This window comes from Chlamydotis macqueenii, chromosome 14 (genome assembly GCF_036417535.1).
Source record: "Chlamydotis macqueenii isolate bChlMac1 chromosome 14, bChlMac1.mat, whole genome shotgun sequence".
NCBI classification, from domain to species: domain Eukaryota; kingdom Metazoa; phylum Chordata; class Aves; order Otidiformes; family Otididae; genus Chlamydotis; species Chlamydotis macqueenii.
In genome coordinates this window covers 4,808,421-4,830,203 of record NC_141569.1, presented here as the reverse complement: position 1 = coordinate 4,830,203, position 21,783 = coordinate 4,808,421, and the positions used below count along the sequence as shown (strand labels likewise).

Here is a 21,783-nt window from a genome sequence, read left to right as displayed (position 1 = left end):
CACCAAAAGAAGGGATAATATTAAAAGCTGAGTCCTATTTTAGCAAGAATTACATGGTATTTATTTTGCACCAAATTATAGTGAAAGTAAATTCCACTAATTTTCCTATTTTGTTATCAGCTTCATTGGATGAGATTTACACACAGCCTCCAGATGTGGTGCAGCATTCAAAAGGAGGTTAAAAATTCAAGTAGAAATAAAACCGCCTGCTACCCAGAGGGATGATGGATTATTAACTCAAGTCTCCATTTTCATCCCTCTGGATATGTTAAAAACATGAAGAAATCTCTTGCGAGCCTAGGACCACCACAGAATACAGGAGAACGGTTCAAGACCTTGTGGTTTACACGCCACTGAAAGCAATGAGCAGAGCTGTATTACAATTCCATGAGCCCATTTCCTGGAGAAGGGAATTTGTCCACACACGTTGAAATAATAATGTGTTTCAGCAAAGCCCTTTGAATGAATGTGTACTGAACTGGCACTGTAATTTTATCAGATGCTCATAAGCACCATCTGCATAATTAAGATGGTCCCATAATTGAATTATATGCCTAAGCACAGTTTCAAGTGATTAACATTTAAATAACATTTTGAACTCCAAACCCAAAATGATTGAAAAAATTGTTTTTTAAGAGCAAATGGGGATGTTTATATGGCTTTTACCCTTAGCAATGCTTGTATTTTCAGTTCAGTGAAGTCAAGTAATCAAACTATCAGCAAATAACTCCATAACTCCAAGAATGAAATAGCAGCCTAGCAAGCTCAACACATGCTGGAGACTGCAGGTTGATCTCTGTTGCTACAGGATGGACCAGAAACCATTCTACATTAATGAGCCAAAAGGAAAGTGTCAGGGACAAAAGCTGCAGAGAGCCACGGTAAAACTCCTCCTTCTTTTTCACCAGCTTTGTGTTTTGACAGCAACACCACCACAATGAGAATTAAAATGTTCGGCATCCCATGAACTGGGTGGCACATCCCACGTGCCAGACTCCACTGGGGAAAATGAGAACTCACCAGAAAAGGGCAAATGTAAAACGGATAGAAGACTTGTAAGGAAGAGAAGAACTGAAGTTATTTGCAGGGGTAACAGCAGAATACTCATTGAATACACGTTACTTTTAAGGAATATCAATAGTCAAAAACTTCACCTACATTCAAAGGCACTATAAGGCAGCAAAGAAAGGACTCCTGGCACAAAGCACTTCTTAGGATATACAATGTCTGTGACAAAAAGTCAAAAACCTTTTTGATATTTTTTTTTTCCATCATTTTCTCTTGAAATTTATACAGAATCAAGTGTCATCTTTGATTTAACACAGCTCATCATGGGAGAACAGCTGAAGTGCCAATATGGACGTATCTAGTCAAGTACTCCATAGAATCAGAGAATGGTTTGGGTTGGAAGGGACCTTCAAAGCCCACCCAGTCCAACCCCCCTGCCAGGAGCAGGGACATCTCCAACCAGATCAGGTTGCTCAGAGCCCCGGCCAACCCTGGAATGTTTCCAGGGATGGGGCATCCACCACCTCTCTGGGCACCCTGGGCCAGTGTTCCACCTCCATCATCCAAGCAGCCAATGACAAGCAATGTCTAATGACTGAATTGTGCGTGCCCCCATGTACTTATTGTCAAAATAATTATATTATGTTCCAGGAATGTTTTAAAATGGCCTGGAGTGTAGGGGAGCAATCTGACTGCCTCGAACCGTGTCAAGATATTCAGATATCTATTAAAATTTACATTTTCTAATGTGATGACTGACCACTGAACAGTCTGTCAGTGCTGCAACTGATAATAACCAGTGTGAAATCATCATCACGCTTGCTTGAACCAGCTTCAAGTGTTTCTCCCTTTTCAGGAAACTGGGTGACGGTAATGGTGACAAATTTATTCAACGTAAATTAAAATGGAAAAGTCACAAGTTGATAATGAGTCAGCAAGGAAGCACAAAGCACACTCTGACAGTCCTGTTTTGGAAGATTTTAAAGGCCTCCTTTCATTCCTGGTCCAAAAGACTGTAACTCCAGTTGAACATCATCCGTAAAACAATCCTGCGGGAGTCGTGTTACTACCTGGAGAATTGCAAGCACATGTTGTCATAGCATCTGGACTTCTGTTATTCAAAATTCAATACTGTCCAACTTACACCTGCAGATAAGGTCACAGCTGATTTTAGATAGCCACATGTTAATTCAGATGCACAGCAGAATAAACACATTTTCTCAACTTCCTGTGCTATCAGGGAGTTCGTTTCTTGTATAATAACAGCTAGGAGAGTTTCTGTCAGGTGAGTTCAGTTTGGAGCACTGGCGTCAGAGGAGCTAATGAATTGCACACTGACGTATGAACCAGCGGTTGTTCTGGTAAGCTGCAAGCAGGCAGGCTACAGAAATGGCGCAGAAAAGGCAGATGCTGTTGTAGTCTTTTGTTAGTGCCTGCCTGTAATTGTATTTCTGTGTCTGGCAGATGCTGCTCCCTCACTTTAACAGCAGTTATTGAGTTTAGTAATATTATCACAACAGCAGCCTAAATGCAGAAATCTGAAGGGAAAAAAGCCTGAGGCAAAGAGCTTGAAAACAATTCTAAAGCTATTAAAGAGGTCTACGCAGAGAGTATTCTGGACTAGAAGGATGAAGGTTACACAGTATCTCTGCTGTAGCTAGAAATATTTTGAGTCATCAAGGGAAAAGTTCATATGTCATTTTGCTAAGAATTCAGAACCACAGAACCTAGAAAAGACATAGGTTGCAAAGGACCCACAGAGATCATCTGGGCTGAACACCACTTCAAAGTCTGAAAATTTATAGATATTTAACACAGATTATTTGCTTTATCTGATAAATAATTATTTCATCAGATCACATGATAATTGAGAACGGCAGGAAGCTTAAGAGGTTTCTTGTCCTGTTAGGCTGTCCAAAACAGAGTGAGCTGTAAGGTCTGACCAGGTTGCTCAGAATTTTATTCAGTCTGGTCTTTAAAATCTTCAAGGACAGAGAATGCACAGACTTCTCTGGGCAGGCTTCTCCGTTGCTTGACCTGTCATTGTGAAAATGTTTTCTCTTAAACCTGGTCAGGAAGTCTCTTTTTTTTTAATGCCTGTTGTCTCTTCTCCATGAGAAAAATGAACTCCTCCATGGATCAAGATTTTATACATCACTTAAAGCTCAGAAGATTGCTACGGGGAGGAGGAGGGACTACTGTGCTATACAGGACTTGGAAATGGAAAACTAGAATTTCTTTATTCTGGCATTTATACACTGTTTGCATCACTGTTTAATGATACTTAATGTATATAGCTGTAATGTATACAATGCAAAATATTGAAATTGATGTACATTATCTAGAGTAAATTTGTATTTCTTTGTTTTTAAATACTTTGTTTGGGTTTGTGCTTCACTGGATTTTCTTTGAGCTTCTAACAAGCTCCAAAAGTATAAACCAAATCATTGGTAGAACCTATTTTAAGCTCTTAAGTGCTGGGATTCAATTTACAATTACAAATCAACAGAAGCACTTCAAACTTGGAAAATCTGTCGTGGAGATATTTCCTAATCAACTTCATCAGAAGAGCTATGGGAGTACCAAGTACCTCACTGTTCATCCAAGGAGAAGGAGCAGAACAAACAGGTTAAAAAGAGAATCACTTAAAGCAAAATTCGACTGGCTGAATTTTGGGAAGCCTGATAATAGCAGTTTCTGAATGTACACACACAACTTGTCATTTCAAACAAGTCTATTTTAACTAAAGGTCAGATGAAGTTCTAAACATTAGATCTAGTTCCAATTCTAACCCAGATTAGACTACTGGATCTGGAAGTTTACTTTTTCAGCACTTTTGAAGTTACTCTATCTGTCAATATGCCAAACGCCAAACAATTATTGGCCTTTTCCAACTACAATGTTGACTTTTTCCTAATGATCAGACAACAGGAGGAGGAGGAGAAGGCGGTAAGCTTTTGGCTTTGTTTTATGAGAGAGGAATACAACAAACCTCTACTTTCAATATATATGTACCCTAGGTGTATATCTACCTCCAGCAGCATCAAAACAGAGGCCACTACAGGGATTCTTTCTTGCTCAGCAAGCCATGGGGATCTCATCCATAAGATGCCTGACCACTTGCACTACTATGCAAAGTAAATTTCCTCAAGGAAAAGGATTTACTGAAAACTGACACTTGCCAGACATTTGAAAAATTAGATTTAATCCCCCTATATTATTTTGCCATACAGTCTCTTTAAGCAGTAGAGATTTTATGATACCTTCTTGTTCCAGGAAATAGAGCACTGTGAAGCACACAGTGTATTACTATAATAAAAAGGCTTCCAGAATGTTTATTTTAATACGGTTGCAGAGAGGAAAGTGCATTACTTAGATATGGAAAATACTAATTAACAAACTTGATGCCTATTATCCACAGCTCACTGTCTTGAGCCACTTGACTCACTGTTTCACTGCAGACTAGCTCTGCACATTCCCTCATTTGCGAGCAAGCAGAGCACCAGTCAGGTTTGTCTGTCACAGGGCTGCTGAAAAAGAGAGAGCTGTGCAGTGTTATGTTGTGCCCCCTGTGCAGTGACTGGCAGACAGTTTGGCAAACTCAAGGGCTCCTGAAAGAGCTTGTCCACACTCCAGGCAAACTGAAAGGCAGGTGAGAAGGATATTTACATGTACTCTAGTTTCCAGACAGACCAAGACCTCCTGGACAGGAGTTCAAACTGGCCACAGCTAATGGTTACTTGAAAACTTCCACCTTAAACTCAAACCCTTTCCACTCTTTCGATGTTAAAATGCAAGTTACACAAACAATGATAATTAATCAAACACTATTTCACAGCTTGGATGGATTGTTGTCTCAATGAAATGAAAGTTTCAGCTTACTGGAAAAAAAACCAAAACCACCATACTCCAGTTATCCTTTTCTGGAAAACAGTGCAGCTCTCTCAAATCCAAATTGACCTAAAATTCTCAGAAGACACTCCATCCAGCCTGCTGAAAAGAAGAGTGTATGAGGATAGGGTACAGTGGCTACAGTAGCTTTCTAGTATCCTCTATCCTGGAAACTTCAAACAGGATAAGAGTAATGACACGGTCCAAGAAAAGCTGCCGTTCCACAGAACAGATGTGTAGCTGGACTTCTACAATAACATTTGCTGCTGGGTTGGTTACAATTGCGTATTTACAAAGACATAAGACTTGCAAAATCAACAATTTAACAGAAATCAAATTGTGATTATTTATATGGGGACTGTTAACTACTTAAGGTAGCTAATTATCATGAGGACTTCAGAAACAACATTTTAAATTAAACCAATCCTTTTTTTTTTTTTTTTTTTAAACACCCAAACAACAAAAAACCCTACATAACAAAAACCCCCTTATTATCTAACCATGCCTGGTTATTTTCTCTTGAAATATAATATTGGTTTTCCTACCTCTGTCTTATATTACAGAAATACAGAACTCTAATGCTAGCCAGGTGGTCTAAAACTTGTTCTGAATTCTCCATTTCCCATACACCGAGGTCAAACAGTGCCATTTAAGATGCTGTCATGTCTGAGCTGAGCTTTACTTCACCCAGCTACAGCGCTTCTGACATCAGTGGTACTGTCTGCAGATGTAAGGCACTTAGATAAACCACCTCTGCCAGAATAAAAGTGGAATAACCTGGGCTTACATTGTGACAGCATATTTAAATAGAAGGATAATGGCATATTTGAGAAACTCTGAAGTCTTATCCCAAACAGCAATAACAGTATTACCTGCTCTGCAATTTCACAGTAATTATTTTTTCCTTCTAAATACAGTCTCAACTATTCTATACAGGACTCTCAATGATTCCCCTTTCCTGATTGTGTACTGCTTTACCATAACCGCAGTATATTTTCAAAAATGCTCCAGCTCAAACTTAGGAAATTATACTGGCTACCAGCATACCTTAATCAAAGCATTCCTATCAGTGTGTCTCCAGACTAATAAGAAGAAATCCAATCTAGAGCCCATGGAACACTAAATTAGATCTAATCATAGGGCACTCTTCCAACTGTTCAACAGCAGGTCTGAAACCAATGAATGCCATTTATTTTTTTTTTATCCATTAAAATACTACAAGCAATCCCATAATAGCTGCTTCAAAGCCATGATCAGAAAAGTGTGCAGATATTTGTTTGCATTTAAAGCACGATCATTCAATGCTCTCCTTGCCAAGAGCTACTTTACATTCAAACACTTTCAAGAAGACCCTGAAAGGCTCCAGCGCCACAATACTCTGGGAATCCCACAACAGAGCAATCTACTTACACCTTCTCAGCTTGAGAATGTTTAAATGGTTGAATTACAACACCTTTTAATGGTACTCTGGCATATAGATTTTGTCTTCTTAACAAAAAGGCACCACTGGAGCCAATTCAGGCTGGAAAATTATTGCATCTGGGCTGTAAGCGTGTAATTCATTGAAAGTCTGCACTACACGCACACAAGGACTATAGTATAAAGGTCTTGAAACCTGCTAAGTGCTTTATGCAAAAGTTCTAGACCCACATTTTCATAGGACACTGTGAGCCATGTGCTGAGTGATTTTTATTTTTTTGTTTTTCAACTGGGAAAGACCCTATCTGCAAAGTGTCCTAGGTTACACAGAGGAACTGTGCATCACTTTGAACTTGTAACCATAACATATTTGAGGGGAAGAAGTATAATAAAGCTCAGGTTTTTTTAATATAGTTTCTTCCTCAGAGGTCAAAGTGACAAGTTGAGTCTTAGCTCTCCTTTTGCTTGCAACTCACAACCCAAGTCTGACAATAGCTAACACACCAGTTATATCAACACATACTGAGTCTCAGCTTCTAAGCACCTCCATGTCATCGTTCTCACACATGGCAAACTACATCCCCTCTAAATACACGGAATTCTCTTACTGCACGGGTGGGCCACGAAGACACTGAAGTACTAAGCCACTTGTGAGGTATGGGATGGGAGAGAGAAAAGGAGCTGACAGAAAAAGTATGTGTAAAAGGTGGAGACAAAATAATTGGCTGTGTGCAGGAGGAGAACAGGTTCCCACTGTCACAACTCAAGGACTGTCACAACCAAACTGTATGTGCTCTTGCTTGTCCTTCTCTAGAAGGGTGATCCACATTTGCAATTTAAATCTTATGGATAAATCACATGTCTGAATAGTCTTTCACTTAACACACAGCCATTTCCACTACTTCATATTTTAGTTCTTTGGCTTTGCTGAGGGATTTCTAGTCCAAATCACTGCAGCAAAGACTGCAATCATAGAGTGACACATTCCATGGTAATCATAAACTTTTGGATATTCATTCTGGTTATGTCAAGACAGTCAGAAAGACTTAAAATAACATGCCTAAAAGCTAGTTTTTATTTTATATTTTATATAATTTATTGTTTATGGGTGGGGGGTTGTGTGTGATATAAACCAGAATTGATTAATCCATCATATATCACCTCCACTTTCTGAGTGCTTCATCTATGATGGTAATCAGAACGTTAGGAATACATATTAAACACACTTCCCTTCTGCTCCCTCTACTGACTGGCTGAAACAGTAGTTTATTTCCCTCTCTTCGAGGGAGTTACTGGTTCCCAGTGTGATTATGGAGACGAAAGTGAGTGAAATATCCAATTTCATATTTGGCTTAGGAAATTTTTTACGCTACATTAAGACATACTAAAGAGCGTATGATATACATCTTATCTCTGATCACGACTGTGAAATCACACATGGCACAAAACACTCAAATACACAATATATTCTGAAATAATTTATCTTGCAACTAAGCCACATTTGGCATAATAATACAGAACTGAGCACGGCTCGCAACAATAAGATCTTTCATATTGCCATTTTGCTTGCATGTACAGGTACTTGCAACACAGTAGCCCTCAAGGATCTAGACATTCAACCACAAATGCTAAATGTGTAAAAACAATCAGATGGCATCTCCACCCGCAGGTCAGCTGGTGACTAAATTTCCTTTCTTGGACTTCATTGAGTCTCTCATTTCCTCCCCACAGTTAAATACCCATTATACACATTATGCTATAAAAGTGTTGACACTTCTCCCCCCCCCGCCAGCCCTTGCCTCCCTGTTGCCTGACACAGAAACAACAGACTAGCATGTCCCAGTGAGTTTTCAGTGCAAAAGGTGATTATATTAATGCCAGAAGCTGAAAAAAACCAGTAAATCTAGCTAGTCTGTAAAATAAAGAAGAGGAAGGGATCATACTCACAGCAGCTGCAGAGACACAAGATCATCAAAAAGGCCCTGGGGAATCTCTGTGATCTTGTTTCCATAGAGTACTCTGAAAGATACAGGAAGAAAAATAAATCTTAAGTAACAGACCAGTTTAGTGTCCTCCCACATCTCTGCATTATCATCTTTATTGATCTTGTGCACCATGCCCAGGATCTGTGGGCATTTCATTTAACTACTGATCTCATTTTCTTTCAGAGAGCACATGGTATTAAATAAGTCATTATGATTCAGGTTTCGTCTGGTGTTGGAAAGCATTTTTAATGTAGAAGCTGGACATCATCCAAAAACTGTATCTGAAATATTTTTCATTCTGTTGAGGGATTTTTTCCACCCTTTTTAGAAATATTTTAACCATTGAAGGGCACATTGTCTGATGCAAAAACCTAGAATTCTATTCAGTGATATTGAACTTAAAAGCCAGGGAGCACAAGCTGCTTGTAGATAAAATTTCATATACTGAATTTCTTAAGATATAATAATTGGCATGAAATTTGACACAGGCACCATTCAATAAAATACTATGGCTTCACCAGCTGCTGTTACAATTTCAACTAGCTATTACAAAGAAATTTAGCCTGAGCTGGAAATAGACATATATTTCAGAAACTCAAAAATAATTTAAGTATAGTTTAGTTACAAAAATCAGTGAAGATTTAATAACACAAATGAGAGTTGTACATATTTACTCAACCATAAATATACATGACCTGATATTCATGATTCAGTTCTAATATTAAAAATAGATCCTTTTTAAATGTGAAAACGCACATACAGTATTATCAGAAACTGAACTAAAGGGAAAAACAGACAAAACCACCCTCATGCTAAGATGTATTACCTAGGGATCAGAGCAAAATCATATATGACAGCAACACCTGAATTTCAATCACAGCTGAAGTATTTACTTATGTCATTTATGCAAGTTAATAAAATTTCCCAAAACCAGAAAGTGAGTTAGGAGCTTATATGGGTCCCAGTAAAAGGGAAGAAGATTAGGCTCCCTCAGAAAATTTGACGCCTTTCCTAAACATTTTAACAGACTTCAAACTGGGGAAAACAGTATATATGTAATTTCTATGTTCTACATAGGACATAGTAAATGGTTATAAACCAGCTCATGCCAAAACTTTGTTACTCATGTGCCACTACACCGGTTAATTCTTTAACTTTTTAATGTGGAATAATAAGCTAGCAATGAATCAAACAGCCATGTGAGGCTTGGATGGTGGCTGAAATTCTGACTTACCCTGTCTTTCAACATTTAAAACATTATGGTGAGTTGAACATACTGAAAAACAAACACTTAGCCTGACAGACCATTTACAATACCCTCTGGCCTTCCCAGAATATCGCCAGTTCAGTTTACTCTTCATCAGTCATTGGAAGTACATCACCTCTGTGGGAGAGTTCCCAGATCAGCTCATTTCTGAGCCTAAATACAATAAATCTAAATAAAATAACACCACTTAGATATGAAAATTTAACCTTGAAACTTCATTTTTCATTACTTTTGTAGTTTAGCAGGAAGTTAACTGCTACCCAAGAAACTAATGATCATCCAGCATTATATTTTCTTTAAACAAATATAACATAATTTCTATTAATCAATTGTGGAGTTAGGAAGTTGGCTTTTAATTTGTTGTTACAGTTAGTGGGTTTTTTGTGAGTAATTTTGTTGGTTTTGTTTAGCGGAGGAGCCTATAGTGGCAGCTCTGCAAGAAGCTTCTAGAAGTTTCCCCTTTGTCTGGTCAACTCAGCCGGGCCCAGGGCAGACCCACTGCTGGCCAGGGCCGAGCCAGTTGGTGACACAATATTCCCTGATAACGCCTCTGCAATAACATATTTAAGAAGGGGAAAAATAAAATAAAGAGAGAAATAAGTGGAGAAGTAGAAACGAGGGGCGGGGGGGGGAGGGGAGCACAAGCGTTGTGGGCCTTGCAGGCCTCACCCCCTGGCCTCCCACCGGCTGGCAGACTGGGCCCAACTCGGCCCGGCTGCAAGAAGTGGAGAGGAGATGAGATGTGGAGAGAACCTGAGAGGCGGCTGCCTGAGCCAGTTGTGAAGGATTTCTTGTGAGAGGAACGGCTGCAGAGACCAAGGTCAGAGAAGAAGTAGGGGGAGCAGTAATGCTGCTCCTGCCAGAGATTCCCCTGCAGCCCCTGGTGCAGCCCCCGGTGAGGCCGGCTGTGCCCCTGCAGCCCAGGGAGGGGCAGAGATCCCCCTGCAGCCCGTGGAGGACCCCACGCCGGAGCAGGTGGAGGCCTGAAGGAGGCTGTGGCCTGTGGAGGGCCCGCTGGGACAGCTGTTCTGGAGGGACTGCACCCCGTGGAAGAGATGACCCACGCCGGAGCAGTTTCACGAAGGACTGTGGCCCGTGGGAGGGACCCCACGCTGGAGCAGGGGAGGAACAGGAACATGAGGAGTTATTCCCCTGCGGAGGAAGGAGTGGCAGAAAACCACAGGTGATGAACCGACGAAACCCCTATTTACCGTGCTCCCCCTGCGCTGCCCCGGGGTGGGAAAACGGAGGCAGAGATCATTGAACTGAAGTTAAGTGTGGGAAGAGGGAGGGGAGGGGAGGGGGGAAGTTGTTTGTGTTCTCTTTCTCGCTATCCTGCTTTGGTTTCATTAATAATAATAAACAGTCTTCCCCAAATCGAGTCTGTTTTGCCCATAACGGTAACTTTAGTGATCTCTCCCTGCCCTTATCTCAAACCTTGAGCCTTTTTGTTATGTTGGCTCTCCCTGTTCCCTCGGAGGGTGGAGGGAGCGAGTGAGAGAGACTGCACAGCTTGGGCCTGACTGGGACTGAACTACGACAGTAATGAATGCTAATACCACTAAATTTTTCTGTTTCCTAATTTCAGCTGCAGAAGACACACACAATTTCCTACTTCAACAAACTAGACAGAAATGATGGGTGAACTTTGAAAAGTCCAGTAGGTCCATTTAGATAGCAGTTTCAAAATACGAGATAATATTCAAGTCATTGGAATTTCACTGGGCTCTAAAACAACATCGAAATGGCTGACTCACAAACTTCTTTCTTGAACACAGTACCTGATGTGGGCACCTGCATCAGGAAGCAAAAGCAAAATCTCTGCAAATAAGATATTTAAATATAAAATAAAATATGCCCACAGAATCCTGTATATTTCCATTTTGGTTTCCACTCTGAGTAACATTTCTTTAGCAACTGCATCATCTGTATACAAAGTTTAGATTTTAAGCTCTGTGATGTTAGATGAACATCTTCCTAAGTTTGGTGAAGTAGGATCATCAATGCTGATCAGTGATGCATCATGCTGTACCATATAAGAAAGAGCTCAGAAGCTAAGCTTAACAAAATGCCCATGAAAAGAAGTAAAAAAGCCCCACTCCAGACTAAAGGGTATTCTGGCTATAGAGGTAAAAACACTTAAATAAAATAAGACCTTAGAGAAATCTCAACATCAGTGCAGTTGTTAGTTATGATACTACTAAATGCAAATACCAAAATAAGACTCTTATTAAAGTAATTTTTCATTTACTTTTAATTTAAGAGTCAGAAGGTCATAGTGCAGTGTTCCACTGAATGCGAAACCCTGGGTGTGTTTATACATCCTCTAAATTTATTATTTTGAGTGAAATAAAACTAATTAAAATAGCTTGTAAGATAAAACAAAACTTCAATTTTTAGAAGCCACGAAAAGAAAATAAGCATTTTCAAACCTAATTGGGCTTATGTGCATGTGGCACATTAACATTCAAACATATTAACAGCTAAACAAAAGTCAGTATGAGAGCTCAGGCACTTGTCTCTGATTCATATTCATGTTCAGCGCTACACAGAGCCAAATTAGCTAATGCCATTGTCTGCCTGCCATGCCAGAGCTGAAGTCAAACAGTCCTACAGAAAGAAGCAAAGAGGCAGGGAGGGGAGATACAGAATGCAATGCATCTCATTTCTTCAATTCCTTATTTCCACTTACTACAACAGAAAGCACAGAAACTTTTGCTTTCCTCAGAGTTCTCATTTTTTTTTCTGTTTAAGGCAGGAAGGCATACTCATACCAACAAATAAGAACATTGATTAGGTTCTTGATCCAAGATGCTTTTGTTCCAAACGTACCAACTGCTGCTCTCCTAACAGTACTATGAATGAGCCTGCACAGAAGACTGGCCAGGTTAGGTACGCTTCTCCTCTACGTCCTGTCATTCTGCCCATCTCACTGGCACACACTGCAATGCTTCCAGAATAGCAGCTTTGGGGGGGAAAAAAGAAACCAAACAAAAACACAAACCAAAAAAAAAAACTTCAAAACTGCCATCTAAGAGGAAACTCAGTCCATTCAAGAACTTCATTTAAATCTCCAATGCTTTTACCAACAGAGGTAAATTTTAGGAGATTTGCCTATGGCATGTTTACTTGGATCCCTCACATATGTTGCAGGACATGCAAGCGTCCTGGCTACTGTGCAAGCTTGGCACAGGAACACAACCCTCCTAGTCAGGGATGTCCCTGCTCCTTGCAGGGGTGTTGGACTGGATGACCTTTGAAAGTCCCTTCCAACCCTAACCATTCTATGATTCTATGCCCTAGCACCTAAAATTTTAGACCTAAAATATTTTTTTTATTAGCAATACACTAACAAAGTTAGTATGTAATAAAAATAAAATCAGCTCTGTAATTGCTGCCAATAGACAGCGAATCAGTGAATCAGAATGACATTTAACAGAATACAAAAAAAAAAATTAGTATTTTTATTGCGAGCTCCTGATTGTTCATTTGCTTCTCGACTTTGCCAGGAGACCAAGTTAGCCATGGGTCTGACAAATGCCATTTACTGTCAGGTGGAGAAGACATTACCCTAAACATGGTGTACATTTTGGGAGAAAGAGAAAAGAGAGTTATAGTTTAATTCTATGTTCACTATGCTCATCTTAAAAGTAGTAACTAGAGACTAAGCCAGAACTGATTGACAGACCAATAAGTATCTTTTATTTCAATGTTCCTTTCTTTGTCTTTTCACCACACATGGGAGTCTCTTTAACAAAGATAGAAATCAGTCATAAAAATGCGCAAACACCTCAGACTTGCCAGAGCAAGAATTTTATTCTTGTCTTTTCCGTAAGGCAGGTGTATCTACTACCAGAGTGACCAGTGTGAAGAATCATTCACTGTATTTTTAACCTAAGCAAACTTTTCTCAGATTTTTTACAGGTGGCTTTTTAACATCAGCAAGTTGCTGGTTGGCACAGGTGCAGCTGGGCCACCTGAGGGCTACCTTGGTAGTGGCACATAGAACCATCAGCTTACCCGTTCACAGCTAAATGCTTTCAGCATTGCTGCAAACCACAAGCTGCAGCTCTTCAAAAGTACCTGGCAGACTGGCTCACAACTTGTAGCAATTTCCAGGCTGCCATCAACCTTCCAAGCAATGGGAAGGTCAATGCACACAAAGCACAGACCCCTGGCTGCGCTGCAAGCATTGGTGGAGATCCCTGGAAGCAGCACGCTATTCAGCTCTAGAGTTATTATGGCTCTGCAATAAGAAATTATACAAATATATGAAAGTCATAATGCAGTGTTGTGTTTCTTCAGTCTGATTCTGGCATCATATTTTAATATTTCCCCAAAAACGTATCTATTCCAAGACACAATTAAATATTCAATTTCCAATTAAATAATTAATCATTACTACTAACATTCAAGTTTTGCAGATTAATCCAACTGATGATCTAAGTAGTTAAAAATAAAGAATAAACGGTGAAAATAGTCACTGCATAGATTCACCTAAAAGCTTAGGACATAGCAGACAAAGCAAGCACTGGAAGCTCACATAGCAACAAGTATGGTATCTGGGGTGAGAATGTAATTAAGCATGTAACAAACCGTCAGTGGCAGGGTCTTGAAACATAAGTGTCTCACCAATTCTTCACAATCTCTAGACATTCTGACCTCTTGAAAAATTTTAAAATAAATAAATTTGCAAAGATTTTATCAACACATGGCATTACATATGCACTGAAGTTTAGCATACCACCTTCTAAGGGTGTGAAACAATAATTGCTGTGTTGTCTTTATTTTACAGTTCGCCAGCCTACCTTTCTTGCAACTGTCGTTGCAATTTAGCGGCTTCATTAGGTCAGATGCCAGAATATAGATATTTTTCCCTGGCAGGTGACACAGAACTTTTGGAGGGTACGAAGGCCCATCACAGTATCCCTTACTCTAGACCACATGGTTTCCAGCTAAGTGTTCCTTTATTTTGGCTTGGCTGAAACATTCTTACTGAAGTGTCAAATTTTGACTTTATGTAATATCTTTTTCAGTCCTCAGAATGCTTTTAACTTTCCTTCAGACTGTGAAAACAATTCTTGCTAGGAAGAATTATATTTCCCAAGCTACATACAATGGCAGAGGCTCAATAAGAATTCAAGTTTTCAAAAGAGGAGGAATTGATAGGGGTAAAACCAGCAATAAATTTCTAATATCTGAAAGAAACTAAGACACGTAATTTTTTTTTTCCTTGTGCTATTTCATATTTCTTCAGAACAAGTTAGGCTAAATAAATCACAGTAAAACTATCCAGAGCAATTTGTTACCTTAAAATACGTTTGGCAGTTACTGCAATAGACAGTGTTTTATTGCAGATTTCAAATCACCATGAATGACACCACATACATCATCACCCAGGAGATGATGGTCTAAATGGGACTGCTGTGTCAAAATCTAAGCTGTCTCTTGTCTTTGTACCCAGGTTGATCTAAGCTTTTAAATTGTTCACTAGCTTAATTCAGTATATGAACAAAAGCAAAAGAATTCTCCCTCTGCAGTGGTCTAAAATTTATTAATTCAGTTTAACACACTGAAGGCTCAGACTATTTTGTCATTTCTCATAAAATGTCCCCAGACAGTCTGGATATGGCCTTCCAAACGCGCACTTGTGGAAAGTTTACTGACCCCAAGAATAACATTTATCTCTAATAGTATTAACAATAACCAAATGCTGATACAATCCTCTCACTGACATTAGGCAGATTTGGAGTTAATTAAATGAAAAATTAATTTACTTCAGAAAGTGCATGCAGCAATCTTGAAACGTGAAGCTATTCATAACTTAGCCCCCACGTTCTGCGCTGAGTTATTAACCGCTCCAACCCCAGCAAAGTGCAATTCTAACTGTAACACAAGGACAATGTACTACAAATAGAGCATTTCTCAAACTTTTGCTTAAAATTAAAACAACATATTCTTTGGCAATCTACCAATTTTGCCACACTACTCGATGCAAGGGTACTATTTGCTCTCATGTTTATACAGGAAGAAGTATTAGATGGCAAGACTACTACCTCCAACACAAAAGCCATGGCTAAATTACCACAGCTCACTTACATCTGTGCTGCGTACTGGTTTTTTAGATTCAAATCATTCTAATTATTTGTTTCTCATCTTGGATATTTCACATGGTCCCAAGTACTGCAGTATCACCACATCTCACAGCCTTCAATGCATATACCCTTCTATCATCTTTTTGAGAAATACTTCCACTTTTTCAACAGGGGAGACTTTGGTATAGACAAGCAGTTTATTTCTCCAACAGCCATCACTGAAATTATGCAACATAACTTCTTCATCCCAAATGCCACAGTAACATCTTTAAGACGCAAGAGACTTTTTCTCATGCGTTTATCCGCACCATCCTCCGTTCTCCACAATGGCTCCCAGCAAGCTCTCCACAACTCCGTTCTCACAAAACCAGAGGCTGGATCTTACTGTATCTTCAGTTTTGTTCATAAACAGGTTTGATTTTTGGTTCAAATAAAAAATATGCTAAGGATCTAAGCCCTGGTACTTAAATACTGAAAGGGAACTTCAGACATGGTAACAGAATTAAATCCACAGACCATACAGACCCAGAGCTGACCAGTGACTCACCGTGCTGCCTGCATGTTACACAACAAGGGGAAGAGGAGTCAGAAGACTCTGGGAAAAAGAAAACATTCTTAAAGAAGAATGATCCTGGTTCCTTATTTGTTGGCACAACTGAGTTCACGGGGGAAGTTATGTACATGCCCAAATATTTCTAAGAAAAATGGAGTAGAAATTCCCTGTTCCACACAGTTGTTATATGAATGGGGAACAAAATTCCACTGAAAATCAGGCATGGAGAAAACAATTTTTTTTCCTGTCTGTAGGGAATGGAAAAGTCTTGAGTCCTTACAAGAACAAGCTTGCTTTTCTTTTGCTAAATGCAGAGAAAACCTAAGGTATAAATGGCTTATTTAAAGTATTAAGATGTTGTGACCTACTCGACTCCCATAGGTGGATTTCTTCTTACAGCAAATATATAGATCTAAAATAAAAACTTACGATCTGCTAGCATATGGATCACACAGCACTTTTAAAAGATTTAAGTTTGATACATTTTAGCGGAAACTGCTTCTGTAATAAATGTTCCTGTGTTTTGAAAACTATAATAAACCATAAACCATTTTTTCTCATATGTCTCCATAGGTACAATAGGCAGAGCACTCTGAGAAGCAGTTCTGCCTGGCAACACCAACCTCAGTTAACTTCAGAAGAAAGCGGAGCCGCAGCCCACTATCTACAGGCCTCCATTAGCCAGCTAGGCTAACAATGCTGGCTGTCTTCCAGAGAAGCACTTTCCCTCTCCGGGACCCACAGGGAGCACTGCAATCGCATGCGAGCAGGGAGTAAAAAGAGGAGCAGAAAATGGGAATAATGCTGGGAGGGCAAGGATTCTAGGTACAGTAGTACTTCATTATTAATGGAAACAAACTTGCTTACTTTCATTTATGCATTAATATTTTCCTCTCCTTTATTCTTGTTTTAACTCAGCTAGCTGAAAAGTCCAGCTGCTCTGTGCACAGATTAAACCTCAACAGTGTCTCATTAAAATGTATGCCACCAATCACATCTGACTTACATATACGAAAAATAAAAGTCGCTCTCAGCTGAGCTGAGCCATTGTACGCAGAGCAGTGTTCCTTCAGGGCATCCAGCTGACTAAAGTTACTGGGGCCTCGGGCACGTAAAAGACTGAGCCGCTTAAAAGAGAAAACAGTAGTAAGCAAACTGTCTGTCTTCATTTCTGCCTCCTTGTTCCTTCCTCATTGGCAGTTTCACTGGGAGGGCTGGCACTTCAAAGGAGACATCTTCTGCACTTACTTGTCTTTCTGCAGTTGACAGAACTGGACTGGTGGCTCTAGCAGAGATCAGACAACAGAAGATCCTCTGCTTCTCAGAAGTAGCAACCTGGAGAAGGTTTCTTCAGAGAAATACAGATTCTGCTGAACAGCAGATAATCTTACCCTGTAAAGACGTCTAGGGCTCAGAAAGTGAAAGAACTACAGAAGTGACCAGCAGGGAAGAACCTGCCAGAGGTCTGGGTGACAGGACGTGAAAGATCAGGGAACCAACTCTTGCCTATCAGCTATGGGGAAACATTCGTAAGACCTATCTGCAATGAAGAGCAAGAGTAAAACCTTTCAAAAGAAAATAAAAGTCAATGGACAACTGACCCTAGAGGACGAGGGTCATAATTTCAAGGCTGGAGCTGATACTGTCCTAGAAACCAGTCTGCCAAAGAGAGGAGAAACAGACTGTGTTACAACAGCTTTGTGTGGCTGCAATAGAAGGAAATCGAGGGAAATACAAACACTGAACAAAGGAAAGACTGCCTGGAGGCAGTTCCCTTACTATAGATCTTTCTGTGCTGCATCTCGCGTCTCTGCCCTCTCTCTTCCCCTTGTAACCTCCTAGCATTAACTTAAGCACTATTTTACCCACTTGGATATAAACATATTTAAACATCATTTACTTAGATTATCGTTTTAGATGACTGGGCAGAGAATACAGTCATTTAACTTGCTTCTGTGTGCAAGTCAAAACACTATAAATCCCTGCCCAGTTTATATTCTCTTTTCCTCCCTGTCCACTCTGGTGTGTTCTGTCCCACTCCTGAGGCCACCTGGGGCTATCTGAATTAGCTATCGTTAAAGCTGAATAACTTCTGAGTTGGGGAGTCAACCCCAGCAGAAATGTCTTGCCTGTGCAGCTTGCTCCTAGCCAGCTGGTTTGCCAAGACCAGAAAGCTGCAGCACTGCAGCCTCAGCAGTAGTTTCATCCTAAGCCAAAACTGTAGTGTTCAGTAAATGTCATTCTCTTACTGAATCGTTTCCAGACAGCGCTGAGGGATTTGACTATTTCCACAGCATGTTTAGTAACACTGTCCTAACTACTCAACAAAGGCTACCAAACACTTAATATGTATTTCTGGCATTCTCCCAGCTGGATTCAGGGCACAAAAAAAGGCCCATCCTTCTGCATTCTGGCTCAGAAGATGACTGCAACATGTAAGTTTAGTACCGGATAAACCTCTAATATCAGCACTAGTCAACAAGTTATATAGCTTGTTAGAAGTATCCAGTAATAAAATATGATAGCTTTTAGAAATAAACTACACTCTTAAGAATCAAACTACTCTATGAGTATTAATGAGCTAAATGTTTTAAAACTGTCTTTAAAATTAGCACAGGTAAATGTCATTCCAGTTGAGCTTACCCTCCTTTAACCTGGAGCTCTTTCTAACACTGTGTTCCAGTTCAGTCTCCACATGCAGCTGCTGACCTTGTATTGCTCCTTTTACCCATTAAAAGTCCCACTGTTTTAATAGTTCTGTGGGTAGCTAAGTTGAAATATAGCTGCATTTAAACTCACCTTGGTGCTAAGTTTCTGTGTTCTATAAAGAGAATGAATGGTTGTCAAGAGAGCCTATCTTCTTTCTATCTTCTGTATGAAGTCACATTTTAGTCCCCTTCCAGTTTAATAAAGTAGTAATTACAGCTAAGAAATACACACATTTTTTCAAGAGCTCAGGTTCTTCCCTAACTAGTTTGAAAAACAAACAAACAAACAAACCCCAAATAAACAAAAAAAACCTCACAAGTAAGTGCAATCTCAGTTCTCTAATACAGAAGAAACATGAAGTATGGCAGTATGTCCCCTAACTCCTCCCTGATTAAGACTACCTAACAGTGCCTGAGCTAGGGCAAGGGTTTTGTGTGCCATGAAGAGTTGGAGGGCATGGATTATCCTGCAGGTGCTCACCTATAAGCAGATCAACTAAAGCACTGGCTTTGAAGAAGTGAACAAGTCAGTAATCTTGGGGGTGTTCATCTACAAAAGGACTTACTAGAGATGTGTAAACAGTTCCTCCTTCTAACCTTCACGACCAGTTTTTCATTTGCAAAAGATGAGATGCTTCACACAAGCTGGCAATTGCACACAGAAACGTAAGCTCTCCAGACAGCACGTTATCATTTTTATTTCTCTTACATGCAAGCGATCCCCAAATGCCCATTCAGTTCTATTTTCTACTTACAATGAAATGAGAGATTTCAAGCCTTTGAATGCATCAGGCGCAATGTCAGATATTTGATTCTTGCTGATGTCTCTGTAAAGAGAAAGGAGGATTAAATAAATATTTGTACACAAGAATTTGATGAAAATATTTTAGCTGTACTTTATTGGAAGAATATACTTGATAAAAAAAAGTCATATGACTTCAGAGAAATTATGAACTATGTAAATCAGCAGCTCCTCTGTTAATAATGTCTTTCATTTTATGGACACTGAAACCAAGAGTTTTAAGAACAATAACAGTGAGGTAGCCCACTAAATAAAAACTGTTGATAAATCAATCTTAAGAACTATTAATAACGGAGATTGCATTGTGACTCTGTGGGGAGTCATATCAAGCATGAGGAGCAGCCTGTGACAAAGCAAAAAGGTTGTCAATGTTTAAACGCAGGCAGGAAAGGCTAACTTTATAACAGTGCAGAAGATCGTATTTTGATTATAAATGAAATGATAGATAAGGTGAGGAGAGGATCTAAAGAGCTGGAAGGTTCTGGCAGGACATGCATTAAGGAAGACACTGGGATTAACGGTGTCAGCGTGGGGTGGGCACCAGGGGAATGGCCTCTGCGGCAGCAAGACTGTGTTTGTCCAACCTTGTGGTAAATGAGATGTAAAGATGAACATATTCGTAAATACCAGAAACATGTACTGCAGTCAGACAAAATTCCTATCAAGACCCTAGGAAATTCCACTAAGGGTTAGTCTCAATTTATATGAAACAATATCAGTAAATTTTAGGATGATAAAATTATTTTAAGAGACCTTAAAGATCATCTCGTTCCACCTCCCCTGCCCTGGGCAGGGACCCCTTCCACCAGACCAGGTCGCTCAGAGCCCCGTCCAGCCTGACCTGGAGCACTGCCGGGGATGGGGCATCCACAGCCTCTCCGGGCAACCTGGGCCAGTGCCTCCCCACCCTCACAGTCAAGAATTTCTTTACACATGGAGCCACATTTACTACACTTGGGCCCCAGACGCTCAGAACTGGGTGCCTTCTCATGACTGCGACTGCAATTGAATCTTTCTGTCAATCAGTGCAACCAGATGCTTCGCTACAAGCATAACTTTCAGCCACCTCGTTGCACTCACCAACAGTTGGTATTAGCTTGTACCAGTAGTAGCAAATCTTTTCACTGATAGCAGAAACTGGAGTAATTCAGCATTTGGTGTACGTTTTCACTGTTATTTCCACTGGGGCACATGCTAAGGATCTCAGCCAGACTCTAAATAATTTAAATGTAACTTGAATAAGAACTTAGGAATCAGAATGTAAGAAGGTTTTCCATTCTACACATTTTGAGCTACAAATTCCGTTGGCTAAAATTTCAATGAAGCCCTCTAACAGTTTTCAAATCTAGCCACATAAGGTAGGATTTTCTTTGGATCTTTTAGAAGGCTTGTGAAACAACTGCTCTGCAATCTACTGATGGTTTCTATTACAACATCCTGCCTACAAGGACAGAATTCAGTGAAGGTGTCTGGTTCTTCAGCTCAACTCACAGCTGCAAATTTGTGACAGTGAAAGTAGGAGTATTTATTTTTATACAGGTTTTTGTGAAACTTGTTTAGACTGCCTGGTAGCATTTGCTGTTTTTTTTTTTTTTTTAATCTAGTAATTCATATGTAAGCAGAAGTCTGATGTGAATCTGTGCTATTAATTGAGAAACACATTAAAACCTATTACAATGACATGAAATCATGAGTTGGCTGAACAACGACAAGCATCTGAAAATGGGCATCTAGTTTTTGAAGTAAGTATTTCAGCACTATTTTATTGAGTTGCTACATTTCAACTTTTCCATCCTTTCTCTCTCCCCGTGTCCGGGCGCTAATGAGAGTATAACTAATGGTGCCTGAAAGTGCATAAATACCATGCTGGGTGATGACACTCACTCACTTCATGCAGATGCACTGCAATCAACATTAGAAGATAATTAGACACATTATTTCTTTTCCATTACAGCCTGAGCTCCACTGCTGTTGGATAAGGAGGCTCCACCTTCTTCTGACTTGACTGAGGCAAAGGGATTCAATTACATCCTTGTACTTTTGTTCCCTTCCTTT

At 39.8% G+C, this 21,783-nt stretch overlaps 1 protein-coding gene across 1 annotated transcript in view; it reads right to left on the bottom strand.

The window, feature by feature from the left end:
• The window catches only part of SLIT3 (slit guidance ligand 3), a 502,049-nt gene that overhangs the window by 139,316 nt on the left and 340,950 nt on the right, over positions 1-21,783 (bottom strand). Inside the window, exons 12-13 of the mRNA XM_086758841.1 lie at positions 19,682-19,753; positions 8,266-8,337 (exon numbers count right to left, since the gene is read on the bottom strand). Coding sequence (XP_086614967.1) covers positions 8,266-8,337; positions 19,682-19,753 — 144 coding nt within the window. The remainder of the gene's footprint in view (positions 1-8,265; positions 8,338-19,681; positions 19,754-21,783) is intronic.